We start from the raw sequence: 19,908 nt of genomic DNA, 5'->3' as shown, positions 1-19,908 counted from the left end.
GCAGTGAACTTAACCTAACCATGGTATAGGCCGAGACCATAGTGCTGGCCTGCTGACTTTGGCCATTAATTTGCTCATGCAATGCGCAATTACCGCGCAGAGACTTCGATGCCGGAGCTCTTGAACTTAAGGAACCAAACTGGTGCGTAAGCTTGTCCGTATCTTGTTCAAGCATGCATTTTGTTTTTCGTCCCCTATTAGAATGTTCTTCTTACTTGCTTTTAGAGGAAGAGTCAGGAAGTGGAACTAATAACGTCGCTTCAAAACGCTCCCAAGATTGCGGCAAATAGTGGGAGTATCACTGCTTTTCAGTGGTGGAAAAATGGAAAATGACCGAAGCAGAGCAAGAGAACAAGCACAGAATCACTGAATTTTGCGCACAGCCATCAAAGTGAGTTGAAGTCAGCACTTGCACACGATTTCTTGAGATCAGTATAGAGCACAGAGACCTGTTCACTGTTCTTACTCCAATCGCTTAGGATCCTGATTATCAGATGAGTGGCGTCTCTCTCGTCTGTTTGCAGCCGAGCAGCTCTCAAAATGTTGGGAGACACGAGCAAACAAAGTTTCTCCCCGTATTTTTGACCCCGTCTGCTCGCTCGAGTCGTCAAGCCCTGTCGCGGCCTGCGGAGCTGGCATTATAAAAAGCACAACGTCTATCGGAGTAGACTGGCTAGGCGAGTCAGGTGGTTGCGTATAGCTGCATGACAGTGCAGAGCGGCAGTTTAGGCCCGACAGGCAAGGCCACCTGGTGTCACGCACATGTGCGCACACATTTTTCCCAACTCCACGGGGATATGCGCACGTGCGCATCGTACACAGCTGCACTGCTGACTAATGCCACTTTCGTGCGCATTTTGCTCGTCACCGAGACCACGCAAAGCTGCAAAGGCACCCATCTCTCCTGTGTACAGAAAAAAGAAAAGCACTTGTAGGCAGAAACAAATTTCGTCGTTTGCCCCATTATGTTTAGTACATTTCATATCCTTATTATAATTTTCGCTCCTTTTTGAATGAAGATCGCAAGAAGAGGAAAATAGTTAAGAGAATAGTAATTGGAGTGCATTTGGCAGGTGTGCGTATACTCTCAAATGATGAATAGCGGCTTATCAGTATCCCTCAGCAAAGACGGCAACTCGCGTTACCGTATTTCACTTGCGGCTCTCCGGCTGTGCTAAAACTCTTTAGCGACAGAAGAAGCGTGAAGATGCAGACAGAGAGCATATAGGGTTACGGAATAGGTGCGAGTTTAAGGCTTACAGTTTTGGAGCCGAGTATGAAAATATTGGCGTACTGTTTTGCATTGCTCTATGTGATACCAATAACGAGGGCAGATCTCGCTGTTTTGGCAAGAATTTAGATTTTTAATCGGCAAAGAAAGTCAGGCAAAGGCGACGGTGCGATTGTGCTGTGATCAAACTTCGTCGGTCGGCTCGTAGTGAGAATGCGCCGCCTGAGGTGGCTGTACTACATTTTTTTTAAAACTAGATTTATTGCCTCAGGGCCTCAATGATGAGCGAAGATGTGATGGAAGATGTAGTAATGATTAAATTAATGGAAAAAGGCTAGCTGATTTGATGAAGTCCAATAGAGAGCGATGGTACGGTCCCTGCGTCCAGGCAATATATCAAGCAGGATTGCTTGGTGCAAGACCCGCTACCTTCAGGTGCCGGAATAAGACTGCAATCAGGGTTATTTTTCCGGGAATGAACTTTAGACGCCTTAACTTTTTTCTCTTGCATCTAGTCACCATTTCTTGCGCGGTGTAACCCTACTTTTTCGTCATCTTTTAAAATGCCTGTTTAGGCAGATTACCACAATGCTAACAGTGGCGCTGCCATCATCAGCACTGCTACCAGGAAAAAAAAAAAAAACTTTGTCTGGTGCCAGTGACAGATATCATACTACATCTTATATCTAGATATAAGACATATAGATATCTTATTCTCTTGTTAGTTCTTTAAAACCAAATTAGTGCTTTAAGCTTAACTTTCAGTAAGACTTATACCTCAGTTAATGTCACGCTGATCAATGTCGTGTTTGTAATGTCAGGGTTTGCGCACACAGACTGCGGGAAGGCAACATTGTCATATAAAATAATTATGTTTAAAACTGTTCTGCTGTGGTGTAGGAACAGCGCTAAGAACAGGACAGAAGTCAAACATGGAAGCACAGCGCCCGTCCCTGTGCTTCCATGTTTGACTTCTGTCCTGTTCTTAGCGCTGTTCCTACACCATGCAATACCAACTAGCCCGTCAACTCGCTCTCGTGTTCTGCTGTGTTTCTCAGCCTCATAGATGTGTATACGTTTATGTTGGCAAGGAGCTTTCGATTGCCAAAAAGAAGTTATAATCGTCAAAAGTCAGTATATCTACTGTCCCTTTAATGATATTCTAGCTGAGATCGGAAGAAGAAATGAGAGTGGCCAGGACATGTCACGCGGAGAGCAGTTAATTGACGGCTGCTGAAAGTAAAGGAGTGGGCTCCACGGAAGGGCAAGCACAGCAGGCAGCTACAGAGAGTGAGGTGGGTGTATGAGGTCAGAAAATTAGCAGGCATATGTAGCCACAGCTGGCACAAGACAAGTTTGTGACTAGCGATCGGGATCATGGGGTGAACGTAGTTGGACTGATGATTATGGTGATGATGACGGTGATGGTGTAGCCTGGATTCCTCAGTTTTGGTTCAGGAACTGATGGAATTCAGTTGAATTCATTTGGAATTTTCTTTACGTTCTTAATTGTATAGTCTGCGCTTATTCGTAGCGTCCGTGATTCAGGACAAAATCTTAGAGCGTAATTGACCGTTGGCAGTGCCTATACCACTTCGGTTAGCGTTGCAATACATCAACCCTTACAAAAAATGGTGTACAGACAGTCTCTAGACTTCTTATAGATCCTATTGCCTTCCTATAAATATTTATTTTTGTCTGTTCATAGTCTATATATACACTGTCTATAGACTAAAGTCTACTAAAGTGCGTGATCATAAATCTATAGATTGTCTATAGACTGCCTATAGGATTTGTATTGCCTATAGACAGTTCTCTAGGGTTCGTCTATAGAGAGTCTATAGACGACCATATCCTCTTGACACCCCACCAGAAGTTCGGTAGGTCACCGTTATTAAAAATATATTCCTCAGGTACGGGGTTTCCCTTTAACCGCGTAAAGAATATTTCAGCCGCAGGTGCAATAGTTCCCCACGCCTTCAGAAACATGCAGCAACGTCTTATGACGTGTATTTAGTTTAGCAAACATGCGGGAAAATATGTCCTTAAATAAAAATTGTAATTATTTAATGAGGAAGCGCTAGAAACATGGTAGTTATTTGGTCGGGAACAGGAATTTGGTTTACACAAAGCAACCAACCTGAAACTCTGTTCAGAGCTCCCCTGTTGCTACGCAGTTCCAGTAAAAGGTGACAATTTCGATGTACAGTGCAGTAGAACTCGCTGACTTCACTTACTTATAGGCTGCAGAACTAACGCGTTTCTTATAGACACCGTAAAATACAGATCTACTTTATAATGTACGCGCGGTGGGACGAAAATTTATGCACACTCAATATCAGTCAATCCTATAGGTACTAGTTCTCTCAAAGCTTGCAGTTTGTTAATTAGTGGCTAGTTAGAAATAACGCTGCTGGATTGATACAGATGTGTTACTCCTTTCATATGTTCCACTCCATCGAGTAGCATGTCTCGGCCGTTGCATGCATATCGCAAGAGGCTGACACAGAGTCATTCAGACAATTCTGCCGCTAATAGCTTCTGGGAAAGCCCGACTCTCCGCTGCCATTTCAAATTGGCCTCGCTAACGACGCGTGGTCTACGCCTTGCGTATTGGTTAGCGCGAGGCCGTCCAACTGCATGGCAACGTTCTTGACCACACGCGTTAGCGCTTCATTATACACGTGTAGAGCTTCCTAGAAGTGGTTAGTCATAGTCTTGCCGCAACCTGTTTCTGCGGTCGAATTATCGCGCTTCCTGCATGGCTGTGGTGTGGACTTTCGGAACATATACCGGGTGGTTCTGCGAACACTTTAAAAAAATTTGAAAAATAGGCTTTTTGCGATAAATATACGGCTTTTGCCGCATAGTATTACCAGTGTTGGCGGACACGAGAAAACCGGTGAATCATCTTAAGTAATAAGTTGGTTAACGAATATTTAATTACCAACGTTTTAATTAGTACAACTAGATTTAGGGGCCTGTAGTTGCAATTAGAGATTTGTAGCCAGCCGTTTTCAATAGCCATATCTGTTTTTAGAATTTCGAAAATGCGAATACCCTTGGCGTTGTGGCTCGACAAAACTTGGCTTTTACGTGCACATGAGGGGTTGGTATGCCTAGGCAAGCATGCTTTCGAAAACGCGTGTTTTTTCGCACGATGCAGCCAAATTTTGACGAGCCACTGCGTCGAGGGTAATCGCATTTTCTAAATTCTAAAAACTGATGTGGCTATTAAAAACGACCGGCTACAAACCTCTAATTGCAACTAGGCGCCTAAACCTACTAGTTAAAAAGTTAATAATCAAAACTTAGTTAACCAGCTTAATACTTAAGACGATTCAGCGGTTTGCTGGTGTGCACCAACACTGGTAATACTACGTCGCAAAAGCCATGTTTTTACCCCAAAAAGCCTATTGTCGAAAATTTTTGAAAGTGTTCGCTGAAACAGCCTTATATATACAGTTATATTCCCTGCTTCACGTGTTCGTGTACGGAGTCGATAACACTTGACTAGAGCGCTCGGGCGGTGTGCTGCGGAGCAAATGAAGTGAAATCTTTTCGCAACTGCTTTGCTAGCGTTAAGGCGCCGACGCCTGTGCGGTTCACTTGTCTATTCGGCTGCTCTCCAGCGCAAGCATTATCAGAGAAGGTCAATACCTATTTTAGAATGTCGCCTTATTTCCCCCGGACGGCACCTCTCGAGCGCTCTAGACAAGTGCGATCGCCTCTGTACGTCTACGGCATCGGCGCTTTGTAAGCGTGTTTGTCTGGCCGCGCGTATTTTCCGTAGACGCAGCGTCTCTCTGCGTCCTGTTGTCTACGGACTGAGAGAGGCTGTACGTGCCAGAGGATGTGACAAGCCGGCTAAAGGAAAGCAAGAAACAGAAATGGGAGGACGTTCGCGTACGCCGTCATCCGTCTGGCGCAACGTCCTTTTCCTGTCTGGCGCAGATTTCAAAACGCTGACAGTGACGACTGCGTAGCCGCGGCTGGTTATACTAGTTTTTATTCGCGTTCCTTTTCTGCGGATAACCAGCTACCTATACACGCGGGTCCGGTTCTCCTTGCGCTTATTCTCTCAACGTTGTACTTTCTGTATGTCTACAGCTCGCGAACCTTTCTCGTATCTGTAGTTGAATGCATCGCCCTAAAATGAAATAAATAACGGAGTTCACCATCCGTCTTACCTGGACAGTTGTTGGATGGCTCCTCCTCCTTGTATAGAGCGGCTGTTTCGCCCGTTTCTGAAACAATGTAGCTTAGACACGCTTATTCATTGTGTTCTATTCAAATCTGCATATCCTGCACGAAGACATCTTCCCTGTATTGCTGTTGAATGGAATAGCCAATGTGAGCAACCGAGAATAGCAAATGTACAAATCTGACAGAAGAAAGAGCGATGTCGATGACAATGGCGTGCATTCTCGGGTTTTTCGCAGTGTTTCTGGGTGAAAAAATCTGACACTGATTGCTGGACCTTCCTTCCATCCGTACCTTTCGTAACGAAAGCGGCATCGCGCTCGACACCGCCCGATTCCTGCTCGGCATGAATAACATTTCTTTTGCCCACTCCTCTATGCTATACGTAAGAGCTAAACACAGGCACTGGCCGGGCAGTGATGCAACTTTTTGTTTACGCTCTGAAATAATCTGGCGGTGGTGGCAGCAATGACTTTTAAGATGGAAACGAAGCGAGGTATAGACGACGAGAGTCCCACTATGCTATATTACTGACAGCGCCTTTTAGCTGAGTGCATGTGTCCGGCCTTGCAGTCTACCAACCACCGTCTCTTGGAAGCTGCCACGTGCGCATACTTTTGTCGAAAATCGGTAAAATGCGAGGCGTAAGCTTTGCTGCACCCAGTCCTCGTTATTAACGGTTAGTCATCGGAGATGCTAGTTAGAGCTGATTTGATCTCTGAGGCGTATATACTGGTTTGGCCTTTTTAGAGACATGGGGCTGTGGGAACGCAGTTAGTCCCCAAGGACGAAACTTACCTTAATGTATAATCCTTCATGGTTTAGAGGTGTCAGTGGGGACTTCGCTTCGTAGAGAAGGGCCGTAAGCCTGGCAGCTTTCGTTGACAGAGTAGGATTTCTTTATGAGAATTTTCCTCTTTTCTAAATCCTTCTGGCTGAGCAAGAAACTCGCACCATCCTCGGTCAGTCATGTATAACCGTGCCGCGCCTTGTTTACTTTTCGTGTCCTTCTATTTCTCGGTGTAGTCGCTCGGCAGCGTGCCCGCTGTCCTCCCCTCTCGCTCACGAAAGACGGCAAGGGTATATACATCAGCAATGGTCGCAATACATCCTACAGCTCTTGCATTCACGCGTCTCAAAGGTTGACGATGGATTAAACGAAGTGCAGCTGTGTGGAAGCCAGAGGGTGTCTAATGGTGACTTCCAATCGCAGAGTTGGAGCACTTCTGGAGCAACGTTTCCTGCTCTTTTCGGAGCAACTGTATTCCAAACGCAGATCTGAGGCACGGATCGAGTCTTCCAATCGTAGACAGGGAGCGGTTGCCGAACCGAGATTGCTCCGTGGAGCAGTCGGGACTGCTCCGCCGAAATCGGCGGATCCGACCGGAAGTTTGCGTGACGTTCTTTTTCAGCGGCGATAGCGGCGCCCTACATGCTCTGGCCAGAGCAAGTGTACTCCAATCGCAATATCAGGTCGCGCGCTCTGCGCCGGATTCAGGCGCTCTGTCACAGAGCGTGCAGACCGCTCCGGGCCTGCGATTGGAATTCACCATAAGACCGCGTTCAAGGCGAATGTCTTGTCAGTGCGCCAGCGTGTCATTTTTAAACCATTAACTGCTCCACTAGCTAAGTCATCGTGGCAAACATTTAGTCCGCAGGGAGACTGGCTGTGATTTATGTCCCTTAGCAAATGGTCTTTTAAAGGTAATAGTTGTTAACCCATGTGACACTTTTTTCCTGCCTGAAAAGGGAAAAAAACGTGCCTTTCGCTCTTGTATAATCGCCAGGAACCGATTATGTTTATTCAACAAAGTGAATCATCGAAGCCATTTCTCTGTTAATATACTAACGATTCTGAGGTGGTCCCATGCATGCCTTCTGACCAAAACCATGTCGTGGCTTCACGGCTGTGCGGCGCTTTGGCACGCTCCTGTCGAAGGTCACTTTTACACTGTTAGGTAACTGAAGAGACGCGGAACTAATCACATTTAGGTTAAGTCATTTATTATTGCAGAAAACCACATTCGCTCACAGGAGCATCACATTTGGAAGGAAGGCAGAAAGGTTCAGAAGAATTGTAATCTCAGGTACAGCGAGATATTTCATTGTGAGAATATTACAGACAATCCATGCATATTAGCAAGAAAGAACTTGCAATACTTAAAATCAATTAGACACGAAATATGCTAGAGGAAAACAAGCGTAGAGAGGAGGATTTGAAGCCTAATACAGTTGAAAAGCAAATGCGTTTTAGATTACAAGAACTCGTTCAACAGCACCGGATTTGTTTCGATACACCCGATATCCGACAGAAGCGAATTCCGTTGGGAAACTCCTTCGAGGAAGAACAAAAACTTTGAAAGGCTAGAGTTAAGTTCTCGAGCTGTTGCTCAGGGACCGATCGCGCGCGCACCCCGAAGCCGGTGGCTTGGCCACCTTGGTTTTGTGTGTGTTGGATGTTTTTCAGAGCTCCTCGAGAAGCCGCCATCCAGGCGCCGCCGTAATGGGTTTGTTTTGAGACAAACGCGGCATATGGCGGCAACGACGGTTAACCGGCAGTGAGGAGGCCCGTCCTTGCAAAGTCGCACTCGGGCCGCAAGACGCGGCCGACGCGCGGACCCCTGGGGTTTCGAGAGGGGTCGCGTGTAAATTTATTGCTTTCAACGGCGAACCGTCCGCGGGACGGGCCGGACGCCTCGGAGCAGGCAGCAGAATTGGGGAGCGCGACCAGGGCAGTGTGCGTGGTTCGGAGTGGGTGTTCGGTTTCCCTGAGCTTCCGCTGGCGTTTTTAGTGATTTTGCGTCTCTGTGCTGTAACCAAGCGGAAATGCGCAACGTCTTCGTGGAATTCGCGCGGTGCCCGCGCGACAACAACAACGTGAGCACCGGCGTGCTATCGGCTCCTTCAGTTTGAACGAAATTCTCCTGATTGGCTCCGAGAAGCGCATTTCCTATTGGTTACAAAAAGGGTCCCCAGAATGCTGGGCGAAGGGATTTAAGGGGGAGTTTTTGGCGCGAACGGGGAGATGGGAGATCGGAGGGCAGGTCGCCTGTGAGCGCCCGTACAATAAAGAGCTGGTGTCCCGAAGAAGTTGTCCAGTCTGTTTCGCAACGTGTCGCCGGATCACCGAACCATCAGAAGACTTCAAGATCAACACCAACATCGATCGATCAGTCACCCAACATTCAGTCAAAAATTAACTGCTAGTCTTGGCTGTCAGCTATCACTTTTGATTTGGGGGAAGCAGTGGGAATAGGGTTGGGGCAATAGGGCTTTTACCAACCGAGATAGCACTATGGGCTATCAGGCAAGCCGCGAAAGGAGGGAGGGCAGCAGATAGATTTGAAACCAAAATGCCAAAATGCTATTTAGCGTTCACTGAACTCTTGGCGCAACAGCTTTGACCATGAATGCGTGGTCACAGCGTCCCCTTTGAAAAACAGTAATGGTGAATTCAGATTCAGATTTCAGATTTATTTCAACAAACTTGGTTGCCGAGGAGGCGAACAAAAAGGCAATCAAAAGTTGCCTGACGAAGCGTCCGCCCCCTTTACACTCTACAACTGAGCAGTGGGCAGGTTTAACCAAAGAAAAACAGATCATAACACCAAAGAGACATTGCATATAACATTATACACGAAAACATAAAAAAAACAGCACATATTCATTTAAGGTACACAATTAAGAAATGCTGTAAAAAGTATATTCGCGAGTCAACATTGTTACACAAAATTGCACATAAAATACAAATATCGGTGTGACTGAATATAACAAAAGGAAAGAAGAGCTTAACTATGCCGGCCAAAGTAAGGTTTTCTTTTCTAATAAAAACATGGATTTTTCTTTTTTTTTTAATATAGGGCAGATATGTGCAGAAAAAGTAAGCCATTGCTATGTCACAAAAAGAAATGGGTTAACTTTTTGCTAAATGCTTTCGTGGAACGACTGTTGTGAATGGTTTCTATAATGCCCGGGTACTTATTTAGAAGATCAGCGATTCGATATTTTAGCGTTTGTGTACCGTAGTTCGTACGCACTAGTTCTTTTCTACAGGTCATATGCCGAAGGTTATGGTCGTGGTCTCTAAAGAAGAAAGTTTGCGAGAACCCAGCCGGGTCCATTTTTATTTGATCATATATTTTCAAAGCTACTCTTTTGTTCATGATATTCGTGATAGTTAATATCTGATGTTTTTCGAAAAGTGGGGCTGAGGGGGCTCTATATGGAGAATTTTCTATTAATCGTATGACTCGTTTTTGTAGTATAAGCAGGTTTTCCATGTTTGCTTTTGTCGTAGTTCCCCATACAAGAATACAATATTGCAAACGAGAAAAAACTAGACTATAATACAACTGCTTTTTTAACCACATTGGTAGTAAGTTCTTTACTTTGAAGATAATTCCAATTGATCTGGAAATAACTGTTCGTATTTTTTCTATGTGCAGAGACCAGCTCAAATTTTCTTGAAAAATAACCCCCAGAAATTTGTGAGAGTTTACTCGTTCTAGGTGTTCCCCACGAAATTGTATAATAGGTTCTCTATTGATGGCTTTATTTCTGGGACGGAAAATAATGTACTTTGTTTTATTAGTGTTCAAGGATAATTGATTAATGTTAAGCCATTGTGATAGGTTGTTTAGCCAGCTGTTTGTTTGCCTTTCAAGCATTTCTAAGTCTGTTCCAGAAAAAAATACATTAGTATCGTCTGCATACAGGATTATATCTGGCGTGAGTGGAATATCGATAATGTCATTAATATAAAACAAAAACAGTAAGGGCCCTAAGATGGAGCCTTGTGGGACCCCGTATTTTATTGTTCCTAGACTTGATTTTGCCTGGTTTATCTGCACGTATTGTTGTCGACTATCTAAGTAGCTTTTTATTAAGTCAAATGCAATTCCTCTGATTCCATAGTTGTATAACTTTTGCAACAATATATTGTGTTTGATAGAATCAATTCCACTCAGAATCCCTGTAAAAATTTTACCATGGTTTGGCCAAATTTTGAAATAACGTTTCAGGCTACAGACTTAAAATTCAATTTTTCGAACTCCTGGAGGGCGAAGGAATTATTCGTGAACCTAGGAAGTTCATAAAGTCGAACAATAAAATAGAATCATCATGATGTGCCAAGTGAACGAAAAGTGCATTTCTAAAAAAAAAAAATATTTTTTTTACTGCCCTTTTCCAGGAGTGATGGTCATTTGCACTTCTCGTATATTGCCAGCTTATTTTTGCGTGCGGTTTCCCCAGATGTTGGAGCCAATCTAGTGTGTTGTAAATTTGTGAACTCGTGCATATACCGTCTGTACATATTTAGTTTGTAGTCTTCACACTTTTGTTTTGTGTGCAATATTAGTTACAGTTCATGCTTATACTTTATTAGATATTAGCTTTGTTTAGAGTGCTTGTGCTGTCTTCTTTAAGTACGTGTTTTTGTCTCCCCCTCCCCTCGTATGTAATATCCTCGCATGACGGCCCATCCTGGTATAGTAAATAAAAAAAATAAAAACTTCTCTAACGACCGAATCCGTCGGGAGGAGGCTACGGCATGGGACATTCAAGAGCTTCGCGTATACTGTCATCTTATACATCAGTGCACAATGCGATATATATGCATAAGTAAGTCTAAAAGTTGCAACAGTGAAATAATATTAGCAACAAATGCAATAGTGTGAGAGAGAAAGAAATGCGGATTGAAAAGGTGGAAGAAATATGTGTAATAAATCGAGTTTAAGGGTTATATGCGGTGAGTATTTTACGTTGCTTGGCAGCAAATTCCAAATTGATGTGACCGAAAAGCCTGCGGGGAACTTTTCGTAGTTAGCCTTCTTTTGTGGTAATAACAAGCTATTACGTGCAGCAGATAGAATAGATATAATGCGAAGAATCGAGTTTTCATTGAGTGCACATTGAAAAGAGCGATTTCTGGTCAAGAAACTTATGCACTAAGAGGCTCGGCAAATGCACTTCAAAGCAGTGGATGGCCAGTAGGATAACGTTATAGAGTACGTTATTCGTTCGGGCTTTTAGCGGCGCTTATACATGTATACTTATACGCACCACTGGCGTCGTCAATAACAGCTATTACTCAGTAAATGCTGTTGTGCTTTTATGGATACACAGCAGGGTGGTTGTTGAAGAAGTATCGAGGCTTTGTTGAGCTTTGTGGAAAATTGGCCGCGGCATTTTTATGGACAGCCTATGGAATTCTCGTTTTATTTCCGTTCTGCTGACTGTGCATTGAAACGCAGAAAAACAACGCATCCTCATGCACTTCACTTTTTGCTGCGATTTTGGATAGGAAAAATATACGTGCATGCAAAATACACATTGTAACATGTGTAGGTTGTGCAGGTTTCAATCCAAAAGTTTTTCTTATTTTTATGCATAAACACCATACCAACACTTTTTTCCATGTGCACGAAACCAACATTGTGTGCTTAACTTTTACTCTAGAAGGAGCAAGTAACAAAATTGTCTTGAAGACACAGGACGAGCAGACGCCACAGTGACGCACTCATCTCGCTCAACTTCAAGCTCACGTTTATATAATGGCTTTGAAGGGCGTACCAGCAAGTCTTGGAGATGAGGTGTCAATAGGCGCAGATTTCTAAAAAAAATGTTGGTGCCATGTGTGAAATTTGTGGCTGGCAGAAACCAAGAACTTTAACTGCAAACTTCTCTTAGTTGAAGTCCATCTTTACTGCTCGCGGAGTCAAACTAAATAAAATGCAGGCTTTGAAGTCAATGCTTAAAGTGGACTTCTGCGGCTCGGAAAAGCATTGTTTTAAAGCGTGAAATCACTGTTCCATAAATAGTGTTCAGACATTCTACCTTCAACGTTAATATTGAGCTTTGTCTTCAGTGTCGCAGTGGCAAAAGGTTCCAAACAACAGCGATGTGTATGAAGAAAGCCAACAGTAACTGAAACCGAGGGAAGCATAAAATATTGCTTCTATTTTTCTTCAACTTATAGTGTTCATCAATGAAAAACAAGTCGTGCAATTATTTTTTACCTGAAAGATAACTCAGTAGAAAGTTCTCTCTCTTTTTCTGATAATTAACGATGTGTAATGCTTGCGACGATATGCATTCAACATAAATACAATGTCAACTGTTCAATTATTAGTGTTTATGCAGTAATATATATCCTACTTAATTCGTATTGAATGCCTTCAAGGCCTTCTTGGGTTCATTGAATTTCCTTTGATTCAGCTAGAAAGCAATATGGCGTCAACAGAAACACAATTACCTTTATGAGGTATATAGTAATTGAAGCTGAATATTTGCACCTGACTCATCGGACTCGCAAACATTTTCTTCCGAACTTGGATACGTTGGGACCGCTCAGTGTCGATAGATATCCTTCATCGATGGGTTGCAAATTCCTAAAAATCAATCACGAAATTCAGTTCCAGAATAAGTTTTGTTGTTAATTCACAGGCTTACGTCTGGGGAATCACAATTTCAAATTTCACGTTTCTTCCAAAGACCACGCGAAATAACTGTGAATTCATGACATTACGCTGAATGAATAGGTATCAAAGCTAAGAACTATTGGGAGGACCTCGTATTAGTAATTGAACAGAACAAATGTAACTGTGCATGACAGGTGACAAAAAGAAAGCATAAACAGTGGTCATGGAAATAAAGCACACGGCTGAATAAAACGAAACTGCAGATATTATTGAGCACCTTACATCGATGAGATAAAAATAAGGCCGGGAACAAAAGCAATAATTTGTAAGATTGATCGTAGAACTCGCGTAAGAACTTCGTAACAACAGTTTCCAGATGCACCTAATTTTTTGTGCAGCGTCGGCTGAAACAGACAGAGCCCTTGGCTGCTATACTGTCAACGTGCTTGTTCATATCAGGCCGTGCCGTTATATTTCGCATAACGGGGATAGCGAATCACTGCAGGCGCATCGTAACAGTTCAAACAATTCGCAGCCGTTAGCTATAGTTCAGAATTGCGTGATTTCTTCCTGTGATTGCATTGTTTGCTTCATTCGACCATTAACGCAGTACAAAGTGTCTGATAACGTTTCGCAGCATCTCGTCAATAAGTTAATGTTGATGCCTTTCATGCTGTGTGCCATATGCATACATGTTCAACGGTGAAATAAATTAGTAACCTGTAACTCCAATGTCTCAGTGCTTTGAATTGGGGCCTTTTTAAATTGTCTTCTTCTGTCAGTGGCGCAGAAGAGGCCTAGCCTCTCTTGTACAGGGGAGGACTAATGGGTGACTAGTGGAGAACCGGTATTATTTGCATAATAGGTTTCTCGGATATTGTTCTTAGAAAAAAAATCGTTTTCATGATTTTTCGGCAGAAAAATTTTCCCTGGGGCGGAGGGGGTGGCCACCTCTCCCCTTAATTCTTCTCCTGCTGTTGTGCGTGCACCAAAACTTAATACGTACCGCCTCGTCTTCACGCGCAAAGCTTGTCTCTTCTTGTCCCTTTATTTTTGAGAGTTAAGACTAATCTATTCAATCATCCCAAATAGTCGGGGCACACGTGTATTGCTGGCAGTGTTCGAGTGAACGTCCCTGCGCTGATCCCGCCAGAGTATGTTGTCTAGACACCATTAATCTTCCGAGTCTGCTCACCACTCAGCTGAGTGATTTATCCCCGTTCTCTTCTTCAGGTCGCCATGACGCTCGGAGAGTGACGGCAGCCGCTTGCTTCCACCGCAGCTGCCATTGCTTGTCTGGGAGGCGTGACGTCACGTGAGTAACGCCCCTGTTTGCACGCGGTCTTCAAACTCTGCCCCATCATCCCCTCCCCCCTCTTATTTTTTTACCCCGTGATGTAAGCGCCACAATATCGTTATTCCCCAGCTTGCTTACAAATCATGCCTGACCTCTGACGCCGCGTTGGCTGGAATGGCAGCAAATGAGTAAAGAGAACTGGCTCTCAGTCGATGCTCCCAGCCTGATTGTCATCGAGGCTTGCAATAAAGCGAAAGATTAAGTGGTGGTTAGCCTATCAGCTGAGGCGCCGACTTGGGCTTTGGGGAGAGCCAATGGCTCTGTCTTCGGCTCTCCTGTATGCTTTGACGGCGATAGCACTCTCAACTTTTTTTTCCCGCATGGTGCCTCATTCCTCGCGCCTCGCGCTACATTCATTGTAGTCGGTTGGAGCGTGACCACCCACGATCACGTGACTGCCCTGTGAGCGAAGTGCTCGCCTCCGGCTAACTGTGCCCGTCGTCAGGTGGGGCACTCCGCGAAACGCCTTGAAACGCCTCTAAAAAAAAAAATACGAGTATCTTGAAATGTCTGTATCAATTCCGCGGCGAGTCGTGGCAGCGGCATTTTTTCCTTTATACACACAGAAATGAAACTACCTCATGTGGCCGTGTGCTAAGCCACAACTGTTCCATAAAACGCCAAAGGTAACAGGTTTGGGAGCACAGCTAGCGCGATGTGAACGCCATTCGTGTGATATTTAATGTGCGCATCGCGCGAAGTCATGATCCCGCCAAGCTCTCACCGTGTCTTACTAAGTTCTCGCAAAGTTTGATAAAAACGCGATTCGTCGTCGGTCATGAGGTAAATAGGGAAACCATGCCTGCTTATAATCGAACAGGAGTCGAACCTCCGACCTTTCTACTCCAAGACCTTTCATTTTTCTTTCTTTTCTGGCGCCATTACCACCGCCTTACGGCCCATTAGTGCCAACGTGCGTTTTTCGATGTGCGCAAACCGAAAGCGCGCGACATACGCGTTGTCAGTGATGCACGTCGACGCGCCATAACGGTGGCGGCAATGCATATCGAAGAATGAGTGGAGATTGTGGGACAAGGTAGCGAGAAGTCTACAGCGTACGTCTAGCGACGAACACTTTACGGTACTGAATGCGGCTGAAAAGCTACGCACGCAGAACTGTATACTCGACCTATACATTTCAACATTGTCTGCATAATGTGACTCCCCCAACTTACAATGCATATTGTTGCGCCACCAAGTCCTTCCGATGTGTACAACATGAATTTTTCGTGACGTCACGGTCATGACAAGGAGCCATGGGCCACATGTATTGTAAGTTGAGGAAGCTTCGACGTTGAAAAACTTGACGAATTTATTCAACGTTTTGACCAGGGACTGGTCTTTGTCAAGAATGATCAGACAGTGCATGGACGCGTCTTCTTATAGCATTGAACTTGGCACACGGAGGGCTTGATAAGTTTTTTTTTTTTTTAAGTATAGGCAAACTGCCTCCTTCTTCCTTTGCTCCGCAAAGCCCGCGCCCAGAGAGAAACCGGTGTACTGGCTGGTTTAATGCGCCCAAGCGCATTCATTGCCTCGTTTAGTTGTCACGCGGCCCGGAGAGCATGAATATTTATGACGCGGCGCGCCTTGAGAACCGGTAATTGCCGTGTGACAAGCGATCGTCGCGCCTCTCGGCGGCTCCGCGCGCGGATCGGGGGAGGGCACCGCATGCGTGTGCGAGCCTGGCGACGGTTGCCCTCGCACAATGGCTCATTAGCTTCACCTTCCGGAAGATGGCCCACCCCGCTGTCCAGCTGCTTGTAAATGGAAGCGAAGATGAGGTGCAGAGAGTGAGGGTTATGGATGGCCGACAGTGCGCGTATTTGAAGTGCAAGACTGTCGAAGCTCCATTAGTTTGCGAGGGAAGATCATCGTCGATCGGAGAACGAACTGGTGCGGAAGACGTTCTCGCTGAAATCGAGAGAATAAGCTGGCTTGAGCGCGGAATCTTCAGTAGACAACAGGTGCGCAAAAGTGCCATTAAACTATAATCGTACCTAGGAACTTAAAGAAGCGGTGGACAGAAGTGAACGAGGTGTATATTGGGATGAATTGAGAACATTGGAAGGAATTGTATTGATGAGATCTGCATGCGTGAGTATGGATAGAACTGGGAAGAGGGCTCCGAGCCGTCCACTAAGTAAAAATCCTTTAACTGGGAAAACAGAGCTCTCCGTCTTACTATTGGTGATGAAGTTGACGATGTTGATGTCATCGACAACTGAATTCGTCATGCCCTGCGTATGTGTTTTTGACCCTCTCGATATTTCAGGGATGACCGTTTCGACTGATGAGCCTGCGAGGCTGTGCCGAAGACATTGTTATTCTAGTGCTTATCTCTTGTGGTGCTTACTGAGGCGTTCCTTAGGTCCTTATTACAACGGGTATATGTATGACGCGGCGAAAGTGTGCATGTATTTTCCATCACATCAGTGTTCTGTCGTCCCGCAGCTAGCTGACATTGTGGCACACGAGGTAAACCGTTGAAAAAAAACAACGTTTTTTTGCGATTCGTCCCTGAAGACACCGATAATTAAGCTGGTTTCTCATTCTCTCTCTCTCTCTCTCTTTCACACGTTTATACACAATGTTGTAAAAATCTTGTATTGCATCGCTAATAGGGTCATATTTTTGTATACCGTGTGATTTTATTTTTCATTTTTACAGCTTTATAAAAAAAATAACGTTGATGGTCACATGGATGCTGCTCATGTGGATCTTAATAACTGTATAAATCGTTTGGAGACTATGCCATTTTACTGAAGTTTCCAAACGGAATAGGTCTTGAGATGTTCATCATCAATGTCCCGCTTTTTCGTACCTTATTGTGAAACAGGTCGCAAGTTAAAAATAATGCAGAGAATTGATTTATGAATATCTCAAGCGCTGTTGCACTTTGGCAAGTTCTGTAAGTTGGACTAGTCTCGAATTGACACCGTCTTCATGCAAGGTTGCGATTGTAACATTCAGCATAAAGGGAATTAGGAATTGAAAAGTTAAGTAACATTTTTCGGCGAATTAGTGCTTTAACCGTAACCGCTCTCTTGTTATCTTATGTCCGCCGAGCACAACACACACTCTGTGAAGATAGCAACCACGTGACCACCAGTGTAATTTTTTTCAAAGCTATAAAGATTTAAAAGGAAATTACCCAGTATACGTTTGGCTTGGTTCATGGAGTTTAACGTCCCAAAGCCACTCAGGCTGTGAGGGACAGCATAGTGGAGGGATCCGGAAAATTTCAACCACCTGGGGTTCTTTAACGGGACTTTGCACAGTACACGGACCTCTAGCATTTCGCCTCCGCCGAAATGCGACCAACGCGGCCGGGATCGAACTCGTGTCTTTCCGGCCAGCAGCCGAGCACCATAACCGCTATAGCCACCACGGCGGCAATTACGCATGCAAAAATATCTGCTGTTTGTGTGCATAATCCTTCTCACTAGCTAAATTTTTCACATTTAGATAATGTAATAAGTACTAAATGCTAAATAATGGCTAGCTTCTAATAACGAAGTAAGATACTCCATAAACTGCGTTTGGTTCTATCCTTGTGCCCATTCTAACAGAACAATCAGAATAAAATAAATCATCGTAATAAGCGAACGTGTTAAGAAGAGGACTCTTTGTACGGTACCCTATAAGTAACACGCATTCAGAGGGCACCCGCATTCAATTAAAAACCGCATCTTGTCCGGCCAGAAATATTAATGGGCGATAAATTCAAGCGGTCTAAATATATGGGTGCATGGCATGCTCGGCACACTGCGACACTGCGTGTTGAAATATAAATATCACTTTCGAATAACAAAACTGACCATCTACCCGTGGCTCCAGTGTTCTAAGTAGCCTTGAGACGCTGCGCGTTTTCTCCTTATATGCCACGTACCTTTCTCAGTTCACGCCGGGTCGTATGCTTCCACCAGCTTGTTTCAGCAGGCCGCAGTGATGATATCCTTTCCGATAACGGACTTCCCATTACGCATCCTCCGCGTAGTAGCGGCTCATTGCCACCCATGTGTGCTCGGCGGTATCATATAAATTACGCGGTTTCCTAATCTGCATAGGCAATTAAACGGCTCCCCTTTTCGTGATTCATGATCGCCAGAACGCGCGCTTATAATGACTCGACTTGCATGCCCGCAGCGTATGCATCAACGTGTGTTCGCGCCGCTGTATACATAGACACTCAAGCATGCACGGTTGCCAGCGGCCCTGTGAGGCCTCTACAACCTCCAGCTGCCGCGCGACATCTGGACATTCGGGGGGGTGTCTGCTTTGTCTGAGAACTCCTTGGAGCACGAGTCCCGGATGCTGGAGTTCCAAAGGCTTGGCTAAAAAGTAAGCTCCGCTCCGTTCGTCGCGATCGCAGGAGGCGGAGACACCCAATAAAGACGTCCGGTGCCCGAAGGGCTGAGCGCCGATCTTTCCCGCGCACGCAACGAGGATGCGTACGAGAAGGATCCAGCACCTGCGCGTTTAGCGTAGTTAGGTGTGTACACGCATCGCGGCACGCTGTCGCGCGATAAAGATAGATACACGGTAACCAAGCATGTAACGAACGAGTTCACCGATCTCTCTACGCGAAAGGATAGACTTCCGCCGCGCAGGGGACACCTGGCGACCGCGCGGTGGCCTCGTCTCTTGCTTAGGCGCTAGTGTGCTTCAGCGGCGTTGTGAACATGCTCCGTCACCTCGTGCACGCGTAGTCGCGAAAGGGAAGGTGTCTCAGGACGAATGCGAGAATGCAACGCCGCCTTGGTCTGAGCTTGAGCGTGAGACGTGCGCCTCCGCCTGCTGCCAGCCTGTCGTCTACGCATGCATATGCAAATCGATGCTTATCTTGTGAGACGTTTTTCAGAACATGCGTTCCATCATCATCTTCGTCACCACCCTATCTTGTCAGCCCTGCTACGTCCAACTGCTGGACAAAGGCCTCTTTTGCAGATATCTGATTGTCCCTGAGCCAGCTGCAGTCGCTCTATACCTAGAAACGTCCTAACATCATCTGTCTACCTGATTTTCTGCCGCTTTCTGCTACGTATTTATTATTTTCAGAAGCCACCCGGCTAGCCTACAGCACCATCTGTTGTTTGTTCTCTGGATTATTTTTACTCCCGGTACATGTTCGTTTCCTGTTCTTGATTGCCGCTGTTAGGATGTCATTAAGCTGTACAATTTCTCTGCAATAAAAGGGGCACTACGCATAACGACACCCGCATACACATATCATTCAAGCACCATTCATAATATGTGGGTTTAGCCCTTCTCTGCTTTCGGGAATGAAAATTGGCATTTGAAATAGTTTCCCACTTTCAGTTTGCGTTGTCGTGTTTAGGAGGTGTGCTAGAAGTACTATACCGGAACGAAATCTTTATTGTGCCACTCACCTCTAATGCTCATGTACAAGGTCTAATCAAGTTCCTCCCATCTGCGAAGTATGAATTCCCCCACTTGGAGTTAAAAAGCTAAAAAGGGTACCACTTCTGTAAACGTGTACGATGCCTTCGTTTATGCCTTCGTTGTCCCCACATTTAGCTCTTGTTTCCATGATTATTTATTGTCGCATGTGTTGATACTGCTGGGAAAATCAGCCTTTTCTGGTGTTTTCGTTTTCCTTCACAAATTTGATCGTCTTTGGGTGCTAACCTTATGAACTGTATTCTGTCTCTGTCTTCCTTCTTTTTTGAGGA

The 19,908-nt window shown here is 45.0% G+C and overlaps 1 protein-coding gene across 2 annotated transcripts in view; it reads left to right on the top strand.

Annotated features, from left to right (window-relative positions):
• Positions 1-19,908, top strand: part of LOC144136660 (uncharacterized) — a 227,895-nt gene that overhangs the window by 31,234 nt on the left and 176,753 nt on the right. For both annotated transcript variants that reach the window (XR_013315655.1, XM_077669179.1), the window contains exon 2: positions 14,089-14,170. Coding sequence is in view for 1 of the 2 variants with exons in the window: in XM_077669179.1 (XP_077525305.1) it covers positions 14,089-14,170 (82 nt within the window). In the remaining variant the exon portion in view is untranslated. The remainder of the gene's footprint in view (positions 1-14,088; positions 14,171-19,908) is intronic.

This window comes from Amblyomma americanum, chromosome 6 (genome assembly GCF_052857255.1).
Source record: "Amblyomma americanum isolate KBUSLIRL-KWMA chromosome 6, ASM5285725v1, whole genome shotgun sequence".
Classification (NCBI taxonomy): domain Eukaryota; kingdom Metazoa; phylum Arthropoda; class Arachnida; order Ixodida; family Ixodidae; genus Amblyomma; species Amblyomma americanum.
This window is presented reverse-complemented; position numbering and strand designations above follow the sequence as displayed.